A 23,336-nucleotide genomic window follows, 5' to 3' on the forward strand; every position below is an offset into this window, starting at 1 on the left:
CCTTGATGGCAAAAACCCATGACTTATACCATGCTCTCTGAATCTTGAAGGACTTGGTGGTGTGGGAAGGGTGTTAAGGAAGAAGTCTGAAAACAGTCTGACTGTGACTTAAAAGTGTTTTGATCCTATTGGCCTCAATGGGGGACAGGTTGAGACATCTTTTAATCTGTCTGTACACTTGGAAAATACAGGTTCTGCCTCACTTTGTGCTGTGCTAAGCCTATTACCTGCATGTTACAATCTTATGACATTTTTAGGTATTTTTGGTGTGAGAACATTGCTCAGACTCTTTAATATGTGGTAGGGAAGCAAAAAGATTGATATTACCAAATCCTTTCCATTGCAGCACATGCACTCCTTTTCTGTTGCCGGGCAAATGTGATACTGTTTTAATAATTACTGAAGCAAAAGAATTCTTACTTCATTGCTTTGATTTCTGAGGAACTGAAAGCAGAGCATTGAGTGTAAAGCATACCAGCCTCTTAACATCTGGTAACAAGTATCTGCTAGGTCTCTGTGGAGACCAGAGGGAGGGAACTAACAGAGGACACTATTTAGATTTGAAACACTAATATTTAAAACTAGTTGTAGTCAATGAATTTTGCCGTAATACAACAAATTACAATAGTAGCTAAGGGATGTCTTGTAAACAAACTGGCCTTTTGTGAGCAGCGTTCTCTTTGTCAGAAGACACATGGAAGAAAGAATGCTTTTTGTTATGAGTGGCTTCCAAAAGCATCCCTTTCAGCAATTTCTGATGTGGTCCCACTCTAGTCCCGGTATCATGTTGGGTTTGACCTTGTGCTAATTCACATCCTGTATTCTTGGAGTGGACCAGAGAACTCTGTAGGCAGGTATGCCTGAAGTGAGTCAGCAGAGAGCTGGTACTTGCACAACATCCATATGTAGATATAAGCCAGTGAAAACAGATGAAACTACAACAGATGTCATCAGAACAGAGGTAGTATCCAGCTTTAAAGCTCTCTTACATGAAGCTTGAACAGGATCATCTTCAGCATATTCAGTGCCTGTGTGACTGGAAGAGGTATGAAAAGTGGTTGCTTCCAAATGGACCCAAGGCACAAGTAAGAGGTAATTTTTATAATGCTCTATGCCACTGTTTACTTCTTTACTCACATGTGTAGCCTGAAGTCAAACTTAAGGTCCTTTATGACTTTCTGGGGCTATGGAAATATATAAGCATCAGTGGCAATCAGGTGGCCAGGTGTAACCAAAGTGAAAGACCACATCCCTGTCATGAGATGCAGATCATAGTAATCCTTATTTCTGTAGTCTCTAGGTTTGGTGATCAGGACATCTACCTAAAGCAAGCCATCAGTCAAAGGAGGTGAAATAGGTACAAAACGCAGTAGTTGAACATAATGTCAGCTGTTACCAGATGTTGCCTCAAGTTTGCATGTTTTCTGTAGAGTACAGTCAGAATCCCGCCTAGACGTTTGATGTTGTGCTGTTGCGTCATTGGTTGCTTGAGATTAACCCAGGAGATGACAGTCTTGTTCAGAATGCATGGGTAAAGCCCTTCCTGAATCTTCATTATCGAAGACAAACCATCCTCACAGGAGAAGGAAAACTCCTAACTTCAAACCTGGGCAGATGGAGCTCGTCTAGCCGTGTTAGGTCTTCCATCTAGGAGAAGGACACTCTTACAAAGCCTACGACCTGAGGACTTTGCTGTCACCGTCCTAGCTCGCTAGGCTGTGGCAGTTAAACCTCAGGTGTAAATGGTGGGGCCAGTTCTGCACAAGCTGCGTCTCATCTGAAAAATCCACTGCACAGGCTGGAAGGGCTTACTCTCGCTTGTCTGAATGGACAGGCAACGGTCGAAACGGTAGGTGACAAAGGTGCATGGGAAGCTGCAGATCCAGCCTTGCATGCAGGTGGACCAGCAGATGGGTCACTCAGGATTGCTCCAGGAGATGACAGTCCTGGTCGGAAACTTCCTGATTACCTAAGCAGCCTTTTTTCCAAACAGATTTGCATATCCCGCATGCCCTTGGTCATCGTGCTTGTAGTGAGTGTGGGTAAAGCCCTTTCCAAACCTTCACTTGCGAAGCCAAGCCATCAGTCAAATCAAACAGTCAATGCAGGCTTTCTCAGTACACCCAGCTCTTCCCAAGATCACTCTTCCACAGTGTCTTTCCATAAACCCATAGAACTGGTTCTTGAAAAGAAGTAAAAGAAGTTCTTGCATTGATTCTGCTGTCATCAAGAAATAGAAACTCTTCTGGTAAGCATTGAAACATTTTTCCTGATGGCTTTTGATCTAAAAATAGGAAGTGATTTTCACAGGGTCCCTGAGTGATTTGGAAACAAGTACCTGTTGAAGGCTTCAAAAAAGGAAAGAAGCAGCAGTACATTCTTGATCTTTCTTTTAAAATCCAATTTAGTTCTTGCCCTACCAGCCACATAGGGTGGTTTCAGTAAGTGAAGAGGAAGATCATTAGCTTCAGAGGCAAACAGAGTTGAGCAGTTGGAATGCGTTAAGTGCCTCATTCCTTCCTTCTCTCCAGGAAGATTCTCCTTCAGGAAGGTTTCATGTAGTCTCTTTCATATAATTTTTTAATCTCATACACGATGAAGATGTGCAGTACTTTCAAGCCTATGACCGCTTTTTGGAGCAAAGCCCATTTCCTCCTATATTTTGAGCTTTGTGTAGTTAGTCCTTTCTCCTCATAGATGGCATGTGGTGTTTTAGCTGCAAGTTATTATATAACAATATGATCACTACTTTGCAGGACATTTTCTGACTAGAATTAAAAAAAAAAAAAAAAGCCTACAAATTGTTATAAAGAAGCTGCTTCGTTAATCATGATAAATATTTATGGACATTTGCATGAAATATTTAAGTAGGTAAGATTTTTCTCCTTGTTTGGGCTATTGATGTGCACCTATTGAAATATTTGAACAGGATTTAAATGGAGCTGATTTTCATACCTGTCCAAAAATTAAGAAAAGGGGGCTTCCACAAACCTACAACTAGCAGAGGGGAAAAGGTGGAAGTGAAAAAATGACAGAAAAAGGAGAGTTGTATCAGACAGGCTGCATTATGGCTTCAGGGAATAGAGGGCCTTCTATAACACTAAACGCAGATAAAGCATCTCACTGCCCACAGCAAGCTCATTTTAGAGGCCTTGATGGACAGACATGGGTCCTTTTCTACTCATCAAACCCTGATACTCATGATCAAATGCAGAAATAACTAATGTGCACTCTACTGGAATCTGGTGGTATTTTCTTTAATATCCCCAAAGCTATAAAGACTAATTTTTTTCCCCCAAAATATAAAATACTTTTGGAAATCCCATAGCAATGAAAAAGAACAACCTAAATGCTGTAGGGAACTTGAAGGTGCCCATAATAATGCTTTACATTTCATCAGGTTAGATCCCCTAGGTATTTCTACTTTAGACCTATAATAACAAGCCAGAATATCAAAATAACAAAGGTCCCTTTCAGCTTGGTTTTGGAGACAGAGTTGGTGTTGTTCAGCCTGGAGAAGGCTCCAGGGAGACCTTACAGCAGCCTTCCAGTACCTAAAGGGGACCCACAAGAAATCTAGAGAGGGACATTTTACAAGGGCATGTAGTGACAGGACAAAGGGGAATGGCTTTAACCTGACAGAGGGGAGATTTAGAATAGATAGTAGGAAGTTCTTTACTGTGAGGGTGGTGAGACACTGGCACAGGTTGCCCACAGAAATTGTGGCTGCCTGATCCCTGGAAGTGTTCAAGGCCAAGTTGGATGGGGCTTTGAGCAACCTGGTCTAGTGGAAGGTGTCCCTGGCCGTGGCAGGGGGTTGGAACTGGATGAGTTTTAAGGTCCTTTCCAAGCCAAGTCATTCTGTGATATGAGTGGGAACATTGCAACAGTTGTATTACAGAGTTCGTGGGCATGTGCTTGTTAGCTGTCCTGCACATCAATCTGTAGTAATCTTGTGATTGTGGGAGGGATCATATTCTAAATTATTACACTGTACTAGGATACATGGCCGTCCTGGTAGTAAGCCTCTCAGTTTGATGGCTTGTAGGACATTGTGGGAACAGATGTTATAATAAATGGGAGAAAGGAGAAATATGCTTAGTGAAGATGCATGTGTTAGATACCATGGGAAAAAAACCCACAACTATTGACAAGAACAGTGGCATTCCCTGTTTTGCAACTATCCCTGTTTTGCAAAGTATACAGCAGGAAAACAGATACTGAAATTAATCTTAGATTACAGGCAATGATAGAACTGGAGAAAAGGCATGAAAAGGAAAGGGAAAATCTTCTTCGCTAGCTGTTTAAAAACACAGCTGGTATCATCCTTCTCTGGCGTCAAATCGGGGAAGGATCAGTCGTAACAAAGGCATATAAACAATTGTGAAAGAGAAATCATTATACTAACAGTTTAACCTTTTCCATTGAGAGAATTTTTAATTAGCCTGAATTTGTTCTCTCATCTCTGAATGCAGGTGATTACCACTTCAAGTTTAATTTGTGTTAGCTTTAAGCGCATCATAGGGGCATTTAAACCTATGATAAGCTTAAACTAACAAGTACTTTGATTCAGTGAGAAGGAGAGAAAGCTTATTTCTCTGTGTTATCAGTCTTCTCTGTGAAACATTTTTGTGTTCTAGGTGGAATACATGAAGATGAGATTTGATTTCAGAGAATTGTGGTTTTAAAGTTAATTAATCAAATATGTGCAAAATAAGAGATTGCACAAACCACATTTCTCAGATTTTTTCGGAAGTTTTTCCGTCTATGCCAAATTGATTTGTACGTGTTCCTTGGGCAGAAGTGAGAGGAGTAAGAGAATTGGAAAGTGTCTGGAATACAACAGATTAAGTCTCGCAAACAAGCTTTAGCTTTTTGTTACAGAAGAGCCTTTCATTAAATATGTAGGCAGATTTTGTAGGCTTCTAATAATACAGACCTATGCCACTGCCTATGTAATTGCTGTCTTTGTGTCCTCTTACATGTCAACATGGTATTGGTAAGGGTCACCACTTCTGGCCTGTCCACCACACCCTCTTTTCATGCAAGTCTGTGTTTTGAGTACATTTCTAGCAAAAGGCTAGCCTTTCCATCAAGACCTGACAGCAGAGGCGTATATGGATAGAAGTGAATGAGGCCATCATGTTGTGTTCTGAAATGCAAACATTTTACTCTATTTCAGTATTCATCTTCAAACTGGATATTGCAGTAAGATCTTTGGGACTGAGACTGTCTCTTTAGTCTACAAAGCCCTTAAGCTTCTACTGTCTCATAAACATCTACCTACCAGGGAGGATTTATCCTGAGCTGTAGGACTTTGTTTTAACTATATTGCATCATATATTTTCCAGAAGGATAAAGAAACTTCTTTTTTTTGTTAATTATTTTGGTTTTTTAATCTTGCATTCTTCAAGCAAAGTCACTTTTCAAAGCACAGAAGGCTAAAGGATTGCTAAGCTAAAGAAGTTTCATCTGAGTTCCATACAAACTAAATTATTATATTTCCAGATTTCCTCTTGCTTTGCTACAAGTCACAATGAGGAAGAAGTTGGGCTCCTTTGATGTGAAAAAAAGCAATATAACACTTCTCTGAAAGAACATTTCTCAGTCTCTCATGTGAAAAAGGATTAACACCTCCAACAAAGGTCCTGTAGATCACAGAACTAAGCAGCAATGCTGAACAGTATTCCTGAGGAGTGGAAAAACTGTATTTAAGCAAGAGATTGTTTGAACTGGCAAACAGAAGCTTTTTAATAGCTGAAGATCTAAGATAAAGGATTAAACCTTTCTGAAGTATCTGCACTTAAACAACTCTAAGGACAAGGAAACAAGTTTAAATTCATGAAAGATGGCCTTTGTTTTCCTAAATGAACCATGTTCCTTAGTGTCAAAACAAAATCCATTCACAGCATTGTCAACTACATAAACTTCATGACAGTACCACTTATCTACTGAAGGCTGACCTTGCTTAGTTTTAAAAATGTTTTCTAGTTTCAGAATCTGCCTTCTGCTTGCCTAACTTCATAGCTGAGAACAGCTTCTCTTTCTCCTTTAAATGGGCAGTTGTACGGTACATATAGCAGAACTTGTAAGATGTTAGTTTTAAAAGGCTACTTGTGTCATTTTTCCCCCATGTTACAAGTCAGATTTAGCACTTTAATCATCAGTGGATTTATAGGAATTAAATGGTTCAAGTGGCATTAGAAAGAATTTGCTGTTATCGACTGTGGGAATGTGGGATGATTAGTAGTTATTAGGCATCAGGAAAGGTAGGATTTTCTTACCTTGTTTTTATCTTCAGAAGTTGAATATGAGAGTTGAATATGAGAAACGGAGGTGTCAGAATGCCGTTAAAACTTCTCCTACCACTGTTTTTTCTTTATTTTTAACAAACCTGCTGCTTAGCTTGCTGTCTCTAAGAAAATCACAGCATTTTTTTATCTTGAGCAGCAAACAGGTAACCTTATGACCTTTTCAGTAAATCCTCAACTGAACCTCTGAAATTAGGGTGATTTAGCATTTTATGGCACAGAATAAAAATCTCTAATTCTGTTTCCAAATAGTGTATCCCGAACACACATTTTATTAAGCTCTTGACTCATTCAGCCATGTGTATTTTGTAAAGTTCCTATGGTTATTGTTTTACAATAGCTGCTTCCAGAAGCATTGTAAGGGTTTCAATTAATCAGCTCTTTGTGTGCTTCAGACTATGCAAATTTATCACATCAGACCATTCAGCAGCTCATGGGAAAGCAGTGTACAAACTGTATTGTCTTCTAGCACCTCCTCTCATTTAGAGTGATGTTTTTAATAAGAAAACTAATCAAGTTTACTTATGCATTATTTATCTGTTAATTTTAATTCTGTTCTTTACCTCTTATGTCAAATGGGATGTAGCAAGTGATATGATAGATCAGTGAATGATTCAATAATGAACAAAGCTTATGTGATGCAGTACTTTTTTCTTCTGGACTTGTTTTATGCTTAGTTAGCCAACACAGTATGTAATTAGAGAGTTTGGAAGCAGATGTACATTTTTGTTTAGCCTTACGGATGTTTGCAAATCTGCTTGTCACTTGCCCATAATATACAGCACTGAGTTAGTTGTGTTACTAGCACAACTAATTACATGATGTAGTTTCCTTGTCAAGAGTATTTCCAAAGTCTGGCAAATCTGGTAAGTCTAAAATACATGCCTTTCAAGTTAGTTTTAGCTCTTTTACCACCGTATCATCAGAAGAAGTAAACAAGCACATTTAGTAATTCGCTTCTTTTTATCTTGCTGATAGAAATTGGTATTACCGCTGCCTCTATTCACTTTGTCTCCTTTGCTCTCTAATGTCCCTCCTGCTGGTAGTAATTAGTTTTCTATATTAGGTTGTTTTGACTTATTTGATGATTTTTTTTTCTTTTGGCATGTGTGTGTATAGAAGGCATCTTACCGTAGCCCTGTGAAAAACTTTCCCATACTGTCGCGTTTTGTCCCTGCCCCCTCTCTGCCGCCCCCCTTCCCCCTCGTTGCTGAACTGCTGTTTTACGAGTCTGGGTATGTTCCTGTTTGTCAGCAAACGGTAAAAGCAACCACGTAAGAGATACACCAATTCTGGAAACCTGAATTTCTCCTGATTAGAAAAAGAAAGTCTCGAAGGACTAGAGTACAGGGGTGAGGGGATTTGCTGTGCTCTGAGGAGGTACATGGGTGATGAGATGCTGTTGGGATAGCGGGTGTGAAGATGGGGGCCATCAGGCATAGTCAGAGGGCTGTCATTTATTGGCTGGCATACAATAGCATTGAAAAACACTGCCTATGGCTGTTTGATACTTGCATGTTAAGCCACTGTAGATGTCGAATTTAAGTTTATCCTAATTTAAAACGTTATCCTTGCTGTAAACTGCCACACTTATTAATAAATATTTTTTGGAGGGCTGTTTTAAAAGAATTTGTTAGCCTTCTCAGTGATTTTCCCTCTAAGGTAATGCTATGAAACTGATATGCAAAAGTTTTTTTTCTAGAATTTAGTTTGTTTTTCAGTTGAAAAGAAATAAATGTAGCAAACTGCTGGTGCTTTCTTGCTCAAGCATACAATCCTCTTGTTAGTCCATATTAAAAAAAATAGAATTGTTTCTTGTATTGCCTACAGCTTTTTCTTAATGTTTGGTTCTGGTCATAGATGAAAACCCCAGAGCTATAGGTGAGAGCAGATTCAGGCCCAATACAGTATAGCATGTAGTCTAAATTGTATTGCTAAATTTCAGCATGTAAAATTGTGAGGGGAACGGAAGTGAATGAAACCAAATTATTTTGTATGTCCTGTATGAATGCTGGAGATCAATTTTCATGTGATGTCTAAATCAATAGTAATTAGGAAATCTTTATAACCTGTAGTAAGCGCCACAGAGCAAAGTTACCTGTTAGTTTGAGTGCGTCCTATTTATGAATATTGTGTGAGGAGTACTTGGGCAGCTCATTTGTGAAATGCAGTTCATGCTTGGACAGGGCAACATTCGGAACTTGAGACTCTCTTAAATCCTGCCTCTTCTTTTTTCTTTCACTGTTTCATTAGCCAGTTGCAAGTGATAATGCCACTTATATGGATTAATTCACTTGATCACTTTTTTGCAGCTGCTTGGCAATGTAGAACTGCTGAGTTTGCCTTTTACTGCCCTGCTGCAAATCCTGGCTCATTGATATGGGATAAAAAAGAGTAGGAAACTTGGAATTTACAGTGCAGACCTGAAAGCGTTAGTCTCTTAAAGAGCTTCTGAAGGCAAATGACTGCAAAAAGAAAATCAGGTTTTCATTTTAAAATTAATTGCAGTTACTTGCCTTTATAAGTAGCTTTGTCTGAAGACTGTCTGTCAGCTTTTTTAACAATTTTTTATGAGAAAAAATGAACTTTCTTAAAATATAGGGGAGGAAGAAACTTCTCTCTGTCCTGTTCTCTGAATACGCTTGGGCATGCTATAGATCTGTTATAAACTCAGCAACTTCTTAAAATACAGAAGCTGAGAATTGAGGTTTTATAGCTTTCTCTTTTTGTTTCTTTTTTCTGCCCCGCCACCCCACTGTAAAATAGAAACTTTATAAATGGCCAAGTGAGCTTCACATTGCTGGTTTCTGTCTAAATATTTTGTTTTTAACTTCTAAGCTCATTATGCTGTCTTTGTGTTAACTTGTATTAAAATCTGTCAGCTATGACTGGTCTCATAACCACAGTCAGCGGACCAGAATAAGTTAATTATTTACTTGTGTCACTAGTGCTCTTCATCTAATGAAATGCACAGCTGTGTTAGATCTGCAGTTGGGTGTGTAGGTCCCATTGTTACACAAGTCAGCGGAGGGTAGAAGCCGCTATGATGGAGAGCCCTCAGTTCTTTCTGCTGTTCTGCCTTTCTGTGTCGATTTCATGGATCTTTTATCATTCACTTTCACACAAAACAAACAACACAGTGGCTGTCTGCTATGGGAACCAGCTTGGCATATAAAAGGTTTTCAGAGCCTAAAGTAATTTTAAGTTAGCTAAGATTTAAGTTTTGGCTTACAGGTGCCATGAAGTCCAGATGCAAGCGATGCTTTCTTAGAAGTAAATGGGAATAAATCAAAATGTACCTGCCATAATACATACATAATAAAGTATTTATGGATACAATTTTAGGACAAAAAAAAAACTGTGTGCACAAGAGATAGTGAGTTGCCTTGGTTTTGGTTTTCTTCTTTTGCATTTTCAGCTAATGATTGCAGCTTGGAGCTCAGGGTTAGAAGGATGTTACTGATTTAACATAATAGGACAAAGAAAATTAGTTTCAAGAGGTTCAAAAACTAAATACAACACACACACACCCTTGCCCCAGACACTCCAATCTTTTTCTTTCCCTGCTCCCTTCCCCCATACTTACTATTCTCATTCTATTAACTACTGTCCCATACACCTATCCGTGTCTTGCTTGGACAGTGGAAGAGGAGCTCCCTCCTGAGCAGACGCCAGTATCCCCCTGTGAACTGGCTGTTCGGGGGGATGTCTTTTTAGGGATGTAAGCAGCACCCTCAGTCTTCCAGGAGCCCCCTCCACTCCAGGACTGTTCCCAAAGCATGCTCTGGCAGTTGCAGCAGGCTGATCTCAAATGGCTTGCAGACTTTTTCAGCTCTAAGGACTTCTGGAAGAAATTGTCCAACTGAAACAGTAGCTTTGGTTCAAAGGAGTATAGGCTTAAGCAGCTGCATTTTAGCACCTGATTTTGAATGCTGGGTCTCTTGGTCATTTATAGCTGCAGTATTTTGATCTGCAAAATGCACTATAGAAACAGTCATAAGGGGTGGAAGGAGAACTTGGGCATGTATGATAGAATATTTTAAAGAAGTTTTCATGTTACTGTTTTATCTCTACTGTAGAGTTTTAGAGTTTGCAGGGGGGTTGTTTGTTTTACATCCAATACTGACGGAGACTGAAAAAATCTTCCAAAACTTTTAAAGGTACAGTTTGTGTTCAGGGACTGACAAAATACAAGCAGTCTGTGGAGCAGATTGTACTTTGTCATTCATCGAAAGCAGTCTTTGCTTTCCTAAAAAAATAATTATTGATTTAGTTTTTTAATTTCCCCTACTTATGTCCTCTTTGTCCCTGTCAAAGTCCTGCCTTGATTTGCTTTTATTCACAGTATTTAGCAAAGATACATATGAAGAACAAAATCTGAACTAATAATGATTTTGTATGTCCAAAGACAATACTGTAAGAGACCCAATATCTTCTTTTTTTTTTTGCTGCAGGAAATTATAACATTAGCTTTAAAACCAGGGTCTCCTTTAAGATGTTTCAGTCTGACTGGTCAGAAGTTTGCATCTGAAAACTGTTCTCTAAAGCTTTCTGCCCTAATTTGCTAACTCACAAATCACTGGGAGCATTATGTAAGGGTATGCTAATTTTGCCAGTCCTGTCGCAAGGGCTCTCTTCTAGCCTGCAGGTTGTGAGCACTGGTCATGGTAATGAATCTGGGTAAAAAGTGATCCATGAGAAAGAGGAGGAGGAAAACACTAAAGAAAATCTGGTGATGAGCATCAGCCCTGCTGGTGGTTCACGGCTTGTGAATTGAAATGTTTTCTCTTCTGCAGGGGTGTGTGGACTGATTGTTCCTCAGGAAGACATGCCATTTTGCGATACAGGAATCTGTCCAGATATCATAATGAACCCTCATGGCTTCCCATCGCGTATGACGGTTAGTGGTTATGTTAAGATTAAAGAGACAGCGTCCTCCAAGAGGGAAAGTGAAATAGATCAGCCAGAAGAAACAAAGTTTGAAACATGGTTTCACTGAGCATATTATCCAGTCAGGCTACATTCTTGCTGTCCTACAAGTATTCAGCCCTCTGTTTTGCATGTTTTGAAACATCCTGCTCTAAAAGGCGTTGGGATGTGGGCTGTTTGTGCATCATTTGCATTTTCTTCTGTATCAGACTGATAGGAAAGCAACTGAATACTTCATGTGCACCCTTTCTGTTTGAAAATGTCTTGCTCTTCTTTGTTGCTTATGCCTATTAAGCTGGAGGGGGCAGACCATGAAGCAAAGATTGAAGAGGAGTTTCATTAATGGTTTTAGACCTGTGTAACTTCCTACCTTACACTCACCTCCCTGGAAATGCTACAAGTCTTGCACTTGTGCTGCAGGGTCACCCTGCCTCACAGTCTGGCCTTTGTATGGGACCTCCATTGATTACTTTGTACAGCCTCTGTTCTTTTTTTGTGTATTAGCTTCTTCCTTTCTGTTCCCCCTGCTGTACTGCAGCATGTCGATCTCCTACAGCAGAAAGCCACATTGGATGTGTGGACAACTCGGAAAGATGGAGCTACCTCACTCTGGAGGTTCTTCCCAGACCCAGCAATGAGTCTGGTTTTGCCCCTTCACACAGGAGTACTCCTCATTCTTGGGTTTCTTCCATTCCTTCCAGGCTGCCATGTCAGATTCTTTGCCTGGCTAACTTATTCTGTGTCCAATCCAGCAATGTGCCTGTACTTGTGAGCAGGCTATTAATTCTGCTTTTCTTTGCACAGGTAGGAAAGTTAATTGAACTCCTGGCAGGAAAGGCTGGGGTCCTTGATGGCAGATTTCACTATGGAACAGCTTTTGGAGGCAGTAAAGTTAAGGATGTGTGTGAGGATCTTATTCGCCATGGTTATAACTACCTAGGGAAGGACTACGTAACATCTGGGATCACTGGGTAAGAATCTGCTGTATAGATTTAGATGTTTCAGGGAAACGGAGAAATGCTTTTGAGACACATCTGAAAAATCTTCTGTCCCAGAGCTCAGGAACTTTCACTTATTAGCAGACAGCTCTGTGAGATGGAGGGAAAGTGCTGAATAGTCTGCTACTTTTTTTTTCCTTTTTTTGCCTTTGAAGTATTTTGTAGTTCTGCATTTTAAGAATTACTGGTATTTGTGTGGCTGTAATGCGAATGGTCCTTGTAGTACATATGGAAACTTCCCAATCTACTTGCATGACAAAAAAGGTAAAATCAGGGTTTTCTTTCTGAGAGCTTGTAAGAAATGTCGGGTTTCTGTTGACAGCAAATCATACATACATGGAATCTGATAAGCATTTTCATGTTGACTTTAATAGTACTGTAAAATATGGGTTTGGAGGCAGGTGTTTGTTCTTGGGAATATTTTGTGTGTGCTCTTTTTCCTTTTTTCCTTTTCTTTTTTTCTCCTTTCAATTACACAATGATTCAGTCTGGCATAATACTCTAATCTGCAAACTTCCTGCTGTGTTGATCAGACTGGCTTCTGAGACACAGAGTTCAAAGAATATAAGATAGTTTAGGAACAGGAAAAGGCCATATGGCTTCACATGCCTGCCCTTCCAAAATGTATCTTAATCCTACCTTCCTGCTATTTTTATTATCCTCCCAGTCCCCTTCTTCTCAAGGAACAAGTTTAGGCCTTTTTTGTAAGTTAGGGGGCAGGGATTTAATACTTTTTATTTTAATTGCTTTTCTTACCAACTTATTCCATATGTTGTTTCTTTTTTTATTTTCAGAGACATGATTTTGTTTTCCTTACCTACTCCATATTCCATAAACTTTATGTATCCTGGTGTTTGAAAGACTTTCTGTTAACACATCATGGTAACTTTTAACAAATCTGACTAATTTTGTTTCCTAGGGAGAATAAAATCACCTAGCTTTAAAAATCCCCCCATCCCCAAACTGCAACTTTATAGTACCTTGTTTAGAGACTTTGCTTTAGGATACTGATATTCTTCCAAGCAAATTTCCCATGCTTCATCTATTGGTTATGAAATGTGAAGGCAGATTTCACAACAATGTGGAAGTTTGCAAATTCCAAATGTCTAGTTAAGTTTTATTCTTTTCTTCATAGGCAACTTTTGGAATAACACTGCATCATGTTCAGAATGATTGCCGTGAAAGCCCAAATGCATTTTTCTAGGACTCATGGTTCCCAAATTGTTTCACATTCCTCGTATACACTAACTATGAGTATTGGTTTTGGTTTGTTTTTTATTCTTTCAGGGAGCCTTTGGAAGCATATATCTATTTTGGCCCTGTGTATTACCAGAAACTAAAGCACATGGTGTTGGATAAAATGCACGCAAGAGCTCGAGGACCTAGAGCAGTGCTCACCAGGTATCGTTACAGTCTAAGCACAAAATTCATGCTTACATTCAGAAGTGTGCCCAGCTGACTGGTGGGTATAAAATGAAGTTTGTTTACCTTTTAATACATGACACAAAATGATGCTACCTGTTAATGTGCTGTTACAGACTAAAATCTCTCACAGTAAACTGTAGCAGGAAGTTGCTCTGAAAGTCCAGGTGTGCTCTGTGTGGTCCAAAACTTAGTTTGCTTCTCAGACTTATGTTGGCAGTTGGGAAAAATATCATCACAGTTCACATTGCAGTCCTTTCCTGTCAGATTGCTCATATTGTCTGTATTTGAGGAGGATTATTTTTCATTCTTTAACATTTGTACTTTTACAAAATCAGGTTATGTGTAGAAGAAATAAATTTCTTTTAATATTTCAGTGTCCTTTGGTATCAGGTTGATATTGATGTGGCCCATGTCTTCGTCTGTCAAGGCAAAGCAAATGCACTGGCCCTAGCATAGTGCAAGCAAGCATGCAAATGGTGTGCATCACTGGTATACTGCACTTTGCCTTGGAGACTCCTCCATTCACCTGGAAAACTGAATTTAGAGTTGTATGTGCTGGTCCACATTTGTCATTCAATACCGTGCAGGAGAATAGCACTTTCACACTAACAAATTGCGATTTACAGAGATGCGAACAGTAAATCTCCATTTTTATGTGACCAGTTAAAGATATGGAGTTGTTTCACACGTTCCATGGAAGTAAATACCAGTGGTTGAACTGGGAGAGAAATCATGAAAAGGTTTTGTAATTCTTGGCTGAACGTTTCCACCAACCACATTAAGAAAAGCAAGGGTAGCACAACCATTATTTTCTACCACAGCTGCTTGCCTATATGAACATAAGTGATATTCCCAAATAATGGGCTGTCTGCCCCATTGTCTGTTCTTCAGTACGTTAGTCGTGGGATTGGTGCTTCACATGAAAATGAAAGTTCTCTGTCTTAGCTAAACCAGTTGGTTTACTGGTGATCATAACTTACCCAAATCCCTTCATCTGCTTTTGTATTGTCTCCTCAACTTCTCAGCTGTTTAGAGATACTGAATTTAAATGAAACCTAAACCCCAAGTCAAGGTAGTGTTTACATGTAAAGATGAAGGTGGTGTGATTTCCCCCACCCCTTACTTTCTTTGAATTCTTTGTTCCAGTCAGTAGCATCATAGTACGTAGCTAGGGCTCTTTATTTGACTTTCAGGAAAGCTAGTGGATGTTCAATTTATGCTGCCTCTTGACTAGTCTTTTAGGAATTTTCTTTTTTCTTCTCAACTAATTAAACTTTTGTTATTTCCATTGCCTCTGCTGAGAGGCTGCTTTGCCAACTTTCATACTCACTATTGTTTTATCATCCATTGCACTTCCTGGAGAGTAGATTGCCTCTAACATTGTTTTTGGTTTTAAAAGTAATCCTGTAAGAGTTTCCAACATTGAGTTTGACTGTTGTTGTCTTGAAATGCATTTTATTCTATATCAAACATGCCTTAACTGATAGAGCAAAGCTCTAGTTCCATCTGGAATAAGGCAGAAGACCTGAGTTTCTTGAATGGAACTGATTCTAGATATTGTTCTGATTAAAACAAGACAAAGCAGGACTCTTTGTCAGCACAGTCAAAAGCCACCAGGATGTTGCCCTCTGAATTGGTATTATTAAATGAAATGCAATACTTAGTTTATTTTGCAATAAGTAGTTGACAATTAATTTAAAACATAGTTCTACATAAGATGTTGCCTAGATACCCAGTCCTGCTAAATCTTTTAAATAGATAAACTGCTTTTAGTTTTCCTTACAAGAGGTCAGTATAAGCTTTCCCCATGCATAGTTGTTTGGATGGACATTGTCAGAGCTGCCACCTGCATGTTGTTTGAACTTATCAGATACGGCAGTTCCTGTTATACTGCAAGGGTGCCCTGTGATGACACTGGTCAGGGCTCCTCTCTGCACTCGGGGTATGTGGCAGCGCGGTACGCCTTCCTCCTTCAGGTAGTGTTTCCCTAGGGAGTACTCCACTTCCTGAGATGGTTTTCCGAAACAGGCACAACGGTGAGATCTGCTGAGACCTGCAATGCCTGCTATTATTCGTGGGGGTAGACCTATTTCCCCAGACTGGCCAGTGAAATAAGGAACAGGGCCATAAAGCTGAACCTGCTGTTCTCCCAGAAAATGCAGAATTAGTGCCAATAAATTCTTAATGTGCTTAAAAACACTGGAGTTAATGGGTTTGTGCTTTTTTCTAAGAGTAGATTTAAACAGTATGAATACCATTTGGCCTTTTTTTTTTTTTAAATTTAAAATATCACTGTGTTTTATTTAGCATTTAAGAATTTTAAGAACTTTTTAATATGAAAAATACCTCTTTTTGATGATATTCCCAATCTTATTTTCAAGAGTCTGTTTTGTTTTCAAAATGTCATATTTAGAATAAAGAATGGAAGTAGTTGCCCAGGGCAACAGCTGCAGTGTACATGTGTATAGCAGGAAAGGGGAAGGACAAATGCATTCTAAATAATGTTTTAGCAGTTTAAGCAACCTTTGGTGTGAGGAGTTTTCGAACTCATGTAAGCCAGAAGACAAATCTTATAGACGTTGGGAGCATAAGGTACATTTTTGGTAGTTTAGAAAACTACCTTTTAGGGAGGAAAGACTTTGTTTGTTTTGGTTTTTTTTCTTAATGAGGTCATTTTGACAGTGGGAGTGAAACACTCACCAGCTTAAGATTCAAACTGGGGGAGGTGGGGTGTTTTGGGGACTTTTCCTGGGTTTCTTTAATAGGATTTCAGCTGCCTTAGAAGTCTTCATCCTGTATCTCTTGGAAGACCCATGGTATATCATTAACTCCTAAAGGGCTGGAGTTGACACCCCATCATTTTTCAAGAGATTTTGTCCTCCTTTTGTTGGAATGGGACTTTGTTTGGACTCATTTATAGATGAGACTTGTATTTATAAAGCTATTTTGTAATTTTATACTGTGGAACAGCACCCAGTAAAAATTTGGGAAGTAGGACTATGCATGAACTAATGGTACAGAAGTCAGCTGCTAAAAGGAGCTTGGGCACTTCTAGCACTGCAGCAAATGTCTGTATCTTTGGAGGCCCCAACTATGTTTAAAATCTGCCTCTTGGGACTTCAGAAGAGAAACTGCATTCACCACAGGGTTAGTCCTTTAAAACAGAGACTGAACAGTGGTGGTGCTGTCATCTGGGGAGGGGGATCCTTGGGAGTTTAATCAGGATGTAAACAACCTCTATCCATTCTCCCAACAGTGGGAAAAATAGGAGGTTATATGAATGAAAAGGACAATTTAAATTACAAGCAGATTAGTTTTAAGGTTCCAGTGTGGGCAGAGTAAGGGAAATTACCTCCCCCTAAGGACAAATACAACTGGCATCTGTAGAAGTTATTTTGGTCTGGAAATTTTGTTACACTTGTTACAAAGTATTGTTAGATGTTGAAGGCTTTTATAAATCATTTTCTTTGAGTTGCAATAAATAGGTAAAAACTTAGTGTATTTAGGATGGTTAAAAATTTTGGTTGTTTGAAGTAATACAAACAAAATACACTCCAAAAGTTGTGGGCCATATCTGTCACTGGGTATTCAGTGCAGGTATCTTAAAGAGCACATAAACATGGGGTTTCACTGAGCATGAAGCCTCATGATTGCCAGTATCATTTTTTAATTCCTTCTCTTTGCTGTCATGTTTCAGGGAATATACTAAGGTGGAAATATTTCATAAAATGCATGCGATATATTAGTGCAATCAGGAATTAAAGATTGGGTTTGCTTCATAGTTCACTCTAATATTTGCAATCTAAGTACTACAGCACTGTGTTAGTACCTGAGAGTAGGACTGGTATTGTATAAAATTGCAGTATGACAGACAAGAGGTTAGAAGTTTTGACTGTGTTCAACAAAAAAAAAAGAAGTGGCTTAAATGGTCATAATATTGGTATTTTGTGTCTTGCCTTGTTACCTCAAGAACTTTAGTGTACACTTAAATGCTTTGTTAAAAGTTGCCTCTAGCACCATGAGGAACGGAAGCCTTTCCTCGAGAAAATGAGAATTTGATTTGTGTCGAGGAGCTAGAAAACCAGGAATCTCTACAGTGCAAAAATCAATCTATAAACTGTCAGACATGAAAAAAATAAACTACATAGATGTTAATTAAAAAAAAAAAAGGTAGGATTCCAATAATGAGTTACTAATACACGTACTATTTGTTTGCTGCTTTGATTTGGTATTATTCTTCCGGAGAATCTCCCAGATTCTCCAAAATCAAAACTGGTTTGATTTTAAGAATTTAGTCTTTGCTGTCGTTCAGCTGAAACATCAGCTTGACAATTCATTCATTAGCTGCTGAATATTGTTTTGTTCAGTTAGCTACAAACTATAATGAATGTTTTGCCAAATAAAGAGTGTCAAATTGGTGTCCAGATAGTCTTGGATATACTGGTCAGTCTCTTTTTATTCTCACTCAGCTGTGTTCTATGAGGTAAAGAGTTGAGGCCTGGCTCTGCAGTTGCCACTCACAGAACTGCAGCGTATTGCTAGTGCAGGAGCAAAGATGAATTGCTGTAACTTGAATAACACATTTGTGAGGTCAGCTGTTTTGGTTTGTAGAACACTGTTGCTACAGTGCTCCTGTACTGTTCCTACAGTTGCAGACAGGCACTCCTAGAGTTGTAGATGGTATGTTCTGGAATACTTACTGCATTTTTTTTCAAATACTTATTTAAAGGCAACCCACTGAAGGTCGATCCCGTGATGGTGGTTTACGTCTTGGAGAGATGGAACGGGATTGTTTGATAGGTTATGGAGCCAGCATGCTTTTATTGGAGAGACTAATGATTTCAAGTGATGCCTTTGAAGTGGATGTTTGTGGACAGTGTGGCTTACTGGGGTACTCTGGCTGGTAAGTTGTCTTAACTGTAATGTTTTTTTTACATCATGGTGTCACCTCCTCACTTTGTCCATGTGACGTGTTTCATATTTTCATAAAACCCCTTGACCTCAGGTGCATAAAGCAAAGTAGTACAGAGTAAACGGGCCTCCATGTAACAGAACCTTGCCCTTGGCTAAACCTTCTCGGTTTTAAAGTGCTCACAGACACCAGTTAACAGTCCCACACGCCTTAATCAAAAGCAGTGTCAACGTTCAAAATTGGTGTTTGGAAAATTGGTGACAGGGAAGTATTCTTTGTAATGGTCTGATTGAAAACAAGGAGCTCCTCTTTGAAGTGTCAGACAAATGCAGCAATGCCATGTTGGAGCATGAGAGACAAGCAGCTCTCTGGTTGGAAATTCTGCCCAGCTGCCTTGTCTGTAAGAAACTTACCTCTATACTAGCTAATGGTCTTGCTGTCTTACTCTGAGTCCTAAGCCAATACTGAGTTTATCTGCAAACAAAATGGTTTTCCAGGTAGGGGAAGCATAAAACTGGATGTCAAAACTGCGTGGAGCTCACCGTGTGTTATACTATGGGCTTTGCTCTAACCATCTTTTCTCCACAGTAATTTTGAGATGCTAGATTTAAAGCTGCCCTGTAGTGTGTTGGAAATACACCACTATTATTAGAAGATAGGGAACTTCTTTTTATGTTCTTTAGAGGTGTGAAGGAAATTATTTGCTTTTGGTTTTGTTTTAGCCAGGCAGAACAACAGACTTGTGAGACCAATAGGAATTTATGAGATACAGCATTCTTGCAAGCTGTGAAAACAGGTGGCCAGGAATACCAAGACTAAGGGAGGAAAAAATAAATGGTGTGAGTTCAGGTTACAAGTTACTGTAATATTTATGTCAGGGGAAGATGGGGAGTTGGAAGAGGAGAAAAATTCATTTCTAAACACCTCAAAAGAACATTGTTGGAAACTTGCCGCATCTTGGAGATCAATATCAATCTATTGGAAGAGGCAGGAAATTGGACTTTATTCACTTCAGTGCTTCGAGAGTGATTTTTCCATGATACAATGAAGTAGGAAAGTAAGGTGTGTTCTCAGTTTGTAGATGTGTAAAAGTGACAGCTACCGTTTCTGCCCTTTGCTCAGGCCTTATTCTGAAGCATGGGGCTTCTGCCCAGAAAGAAAGCATCACATCTGTCTGCTAACAGTAGTAGCAGTATTTCTGCTCCTTTTGGAGCAGAAGTTCAGACAGAGATAGGTAAACACATGTGAAATTCAGGGGAGAACGAAGGCCTGCTCCGTGCATCCTGTTCTGGTTGGTGATTTTTAGTTCGGTGTTGTCCTATTGGCTTTCGTGCAGTATTTTTGAGAGTTCTCGAGTGTGTTTACACCATGTGTAACAAGTGAGGCCTTTTTCTGATCCAGCTCTCTTAAAACTACTGCAGTGTAAAGAACTGTTAAAGGAAGTTGTGTGAAAGGAAGGGCATGCAGTAAGTCAGCCAGCCAACCGCTTCTAACTGCGTAAAGCACTGCCTTAGAAATACTCACATGCAGATGTAGCTCCATTATTTTTTTGGTAAGACCTTGGCTTTCAGAGCAGTCCTTGAAGATTTTCAGAGACCGCAGGAATTGAGGGTGCCTTGAAGAGAACTGGGAATTTACTTAAGAAATCCTATTACATTTTATTTTTAAGGTGCTGTTAATGTTCCAAACTCCATATTTTGTAACTCTTTTTTAAAGAACTGTGAAAGAAAATAGCCTCAGACAGAGCCAGACATTCTTACAATCTGGTCCTGTGAAAAGCTGTCTGCTGTGTGAGAGTAATCAGTACGAGGTAGTTACTGCTAAATGGTATGCTGTGTCTACCGGCAGCAGAAGAAGCAAGTGGCCCTATAATGAGCATCACACTAGAGACCAAATCACAAAGAGAAACTTCCAAAGGGGCCTTTTCAGTGATTCTGGTATTAACAAGACATTGCTAGAAGAAACCTTTTAAAAACATACTGTTTGGGGGCTGGCATTAAAGCCAGTTGTTCTAAGGAAGATGAGCCCTGCCTCCCGGACAAAGACTGGGTATGTTTTTCTGCAAGATAGTAACAGCAGATCAGTGCTGGGGTCTGAGCTGGTACTTTTGCAGGGGAAGGGGACTGTTGTGGCAGTGACAGAGTTTGTCCCCATAAAAAATACAGTAGAAACTTACTGTGTCATACCAGTTTTATGCAAATTTTCCAAGGTTGCTGTTGTACAGGTACTTGGGGGCAGGACTTCACTGAACGCAATGAGCAGAATTTGGTTCTTTCTTATGCCAAATTGAGAAGTCCTTCTGATCCCTAGAGTCTGAGCATTTTCAAATATACATGAGGAAAAACTTTGTTTCTGGTCCAGATTCAGCCTTAGAAAAGTTGCCTTTTCATGTCCTGTTAAGTATTCTAGTACCAAACTGGCCTTTCAAATACATAAATTTGTGATTTCTGTTTGGCAGAGCTTCGTACGTACTGCACCTTAACCTTTCTGGGTGATCCCCATCCAAGTACAAAGCAGGCCCAGAAGGGTGTAGCTTTCAGCATGGGTGTAATGAGCAGTCTCTGCTCCTCAGACCCTAGTAGCTGTAGTCAGGTGGCAGACATCTCATAGCAGAAGAGTTGTGCCTCATCAGACTTCCAGGGCTTGCGAGGCTGCTTCTGTATAGAGCGATTGCTTGCTATGTTATTATTGGAAAATGGCTTCTGCTAAGGTCACTTCCACCCACCATAAAATATACCTATCCCTATAGATTTGGGCTGGGGAGTAGTTACAAACCTGCAATTGAGGTCTGTTCTGTTTTAGAGGCATGCTAGTTGTTAACATTTTCCCTATGCAACAGTGTCTACAGGAGAAGGCTGTTGCAGGGAAACACCTAGTTCAGTCTGTTACCTTCCTCCTGCCTATAGTCATATTTAGACAAATCCAAAGCAATTACTGAGATCAAGTGAAGCTTTATTCGTCATCATGATATGCAGAAATGTAATTAAGGCTTCTGTACCATTGGTTAAAAGCTTTCTTGGTTTGAAAAAAAAAATAAAGAAAAAAGAAAATAGTCCAAATATGGAGCATATGGAGGTCAAGGCAACCACAATTTTTGTGGAAAATAACCAGCTCTTTGACATGCTCTTTAAGTATGTCTGTAAAAGAGAAGTAGCAAAGTCTGAAAAAGTAACTGGAAGACTAATGCCAGCTCTCATAACCGAGAACCTTGTTAACACTAACCAACTTTATTGGACCTGTCTCCAATGACTTCCACATGCTCTAGATCAAGGTCACTTTTAACAGCAACAAGTGACCAAAGCTTTGGCTTTACTGTAGGTATTGACTCTCAGCCTCATTCTGTACCAGAAGCATGTAGGAATTTTGCTAATTCTTCCTTAATTGGATCTTCAAATTGTTATGACTTTATGGCAGAAATATAAATCTGAAACACAGATGCAAAAGAAGATCTTTGTCAGATCATGAGAAAGTGCTGAGTTCCTCTGTGTTCCCAAAGGCCTGGAATTCTCAACTCTTTAAAACCAGAAGAGGGAACATACTGGAGATTGGAAACTGATATTTATATAGAAAGATGTTTTGGTTTCCTTTGTGTGTACACAGAGTTTGAAATGAAATAATTGAAGCAGTTGCTGCCACCACTGAATTTGAGTCCTAATGATGGAAAGATGGCTGAGTGACCAGCCTCTATATTCCTTATATGATCAAGGTTATATCTCTGTGACAAAAAAAAATCCCTTTCCCCAAGTTTTAAGATCATTATTTGACTAAAACGTGCAAAGAATATGCGCTAAAGCAGTTTTACTGGTTTCCTGGCTTGACTAAAGCTTTGGCTGTTGACACAGAGAGATGTAAGTTGAAGAATGCCTGTTTTCTGAAATGTGACCTGATTTGAGACATTATAGGGTGAAACTGTATATAAGGAAAAAAACAAAGTGTGAACCTTCTTTCTTCCTGCTTCTTTTTTGTGGCATGTATGTAAGACAGAAACTGGACCATTAGCCACATTCTCAGAAATAGCTGGCTTTGTTCACATCCTTTCCCTCATTACCCAATGCTGAATTTGCCTTGTCAGTTATGTGAGTGGTGAAGAAGCAGGTGTCAGTCCTGTTAGCTACTGAGCACTGTGATTCTCCTCCAAGAAAAGCCTAAGTTTAACATGAGACTCCTATTGGCTTCAGTCAGATGGTTTAAGGGCTTAAAGTTACAACTTACTTAAGGGCTGAAATGTGTCTCAAGCACTTGGCTCTTCCTAGGACTGAGACCAGTGTTTAAATGCAGGTGGACAAAGAAACCAGTGGATAGCAGTCACTGTTGTGTTCTGCAGAACTTCATTTATGCACCAACTCTTGACCTTCTTTCTGTTTGTTTCCCTAGGTGCCACTACTGCAAATCATCATGTCATGTGTCTTCTCTGCGCATACCTTATGCCTGTAAACTCTTATTCCAAGAACTGCAGTCAATGAACATCATACCTAGGCTAAAACTAGCTAAGTACAATGAATGAACATGAGGAAAAAAATGGGGAAAAGTACTTTGCAGAAACTGAAATCCAGCATATATAACTGGAAGATTTTTTTTTGGTGAACAGGAGTAACTCTAAAATCTGAGTGGGTAGAAGGGAGGTGCAAGACAATGTAAGGAATCTTTCTTACAGATCCTACCTAGTTTTAAGGTGACAGGGGATATTCACTCAGTAGAATACACTGGAAGCAGTTACGAAAGCCTTGATTAGTCTGAATGAGGGAATTGTGGAATAAGGCC

The 23,336-nt window shown here is 39.4% G+C and overlaps 1 protein-coding gene across 1 annotated transcript in view; it reads left to right on the forward strand.

The window, feature by feature from the left end:
- Nucleotides 1-23,336, forward strand: part of POLR3B (RNA polymerase III subunit B) — a 74,024-nt gene that overhangs the window by 50,518 nt on the left and 170 nt on the right. Inside the window, exons 24-28 of the mRNA XM_061445043.1 lie at nucleotides 11,108-11,211; nucleotides 12,045-12,211; nucleotides 13,526-13,639; nucleotides 18,393-18,566; nucleotides 22,950-23,336. The exon at nucleotides 22,950-23,336 is cut by the window's right edge and continues 170 nt beyond it. Of these exons, the coding sequence (XP_061301027.1) occupies nucleotides 11,108-11,211; nucleotides 12,045-12,211; nucleotides 13,526-13,639; nucleotides 18,393-18,566; nucleotides 22,950-23,079 (689 nt within the window). The 3' untranslated portion in view covers nucleotides 23,080-23,336. The remainder of the gene's footprint in view (nucleotides 1-11,107; nucleotides 11,212-12,044; nucleotides 12,212-13,525; nucleotides 13,640-18,392; nucleotides 18,567-22,949) is intronic.

This window comes from Pezoporus flaviventris, unplaced genomic scaffold, assembly GCF_033815535.1.
Source record: "Pezoporus flaviventris isolate CSIRO_AGI_PZ_B2104156 unplaced genomic scaffold, CSIRO_AGI_Pfla_v1 ptg000002l, whole genome shotgun sequence".
In the NCBI taxonomy this organism is placed as follows: domain Eukaryota; kingdom Metazoa; phylum Chordata; class Aves; order Psittaciformes; family Psittacidae; genus Pezoporus; species Pezoporus flaviventris.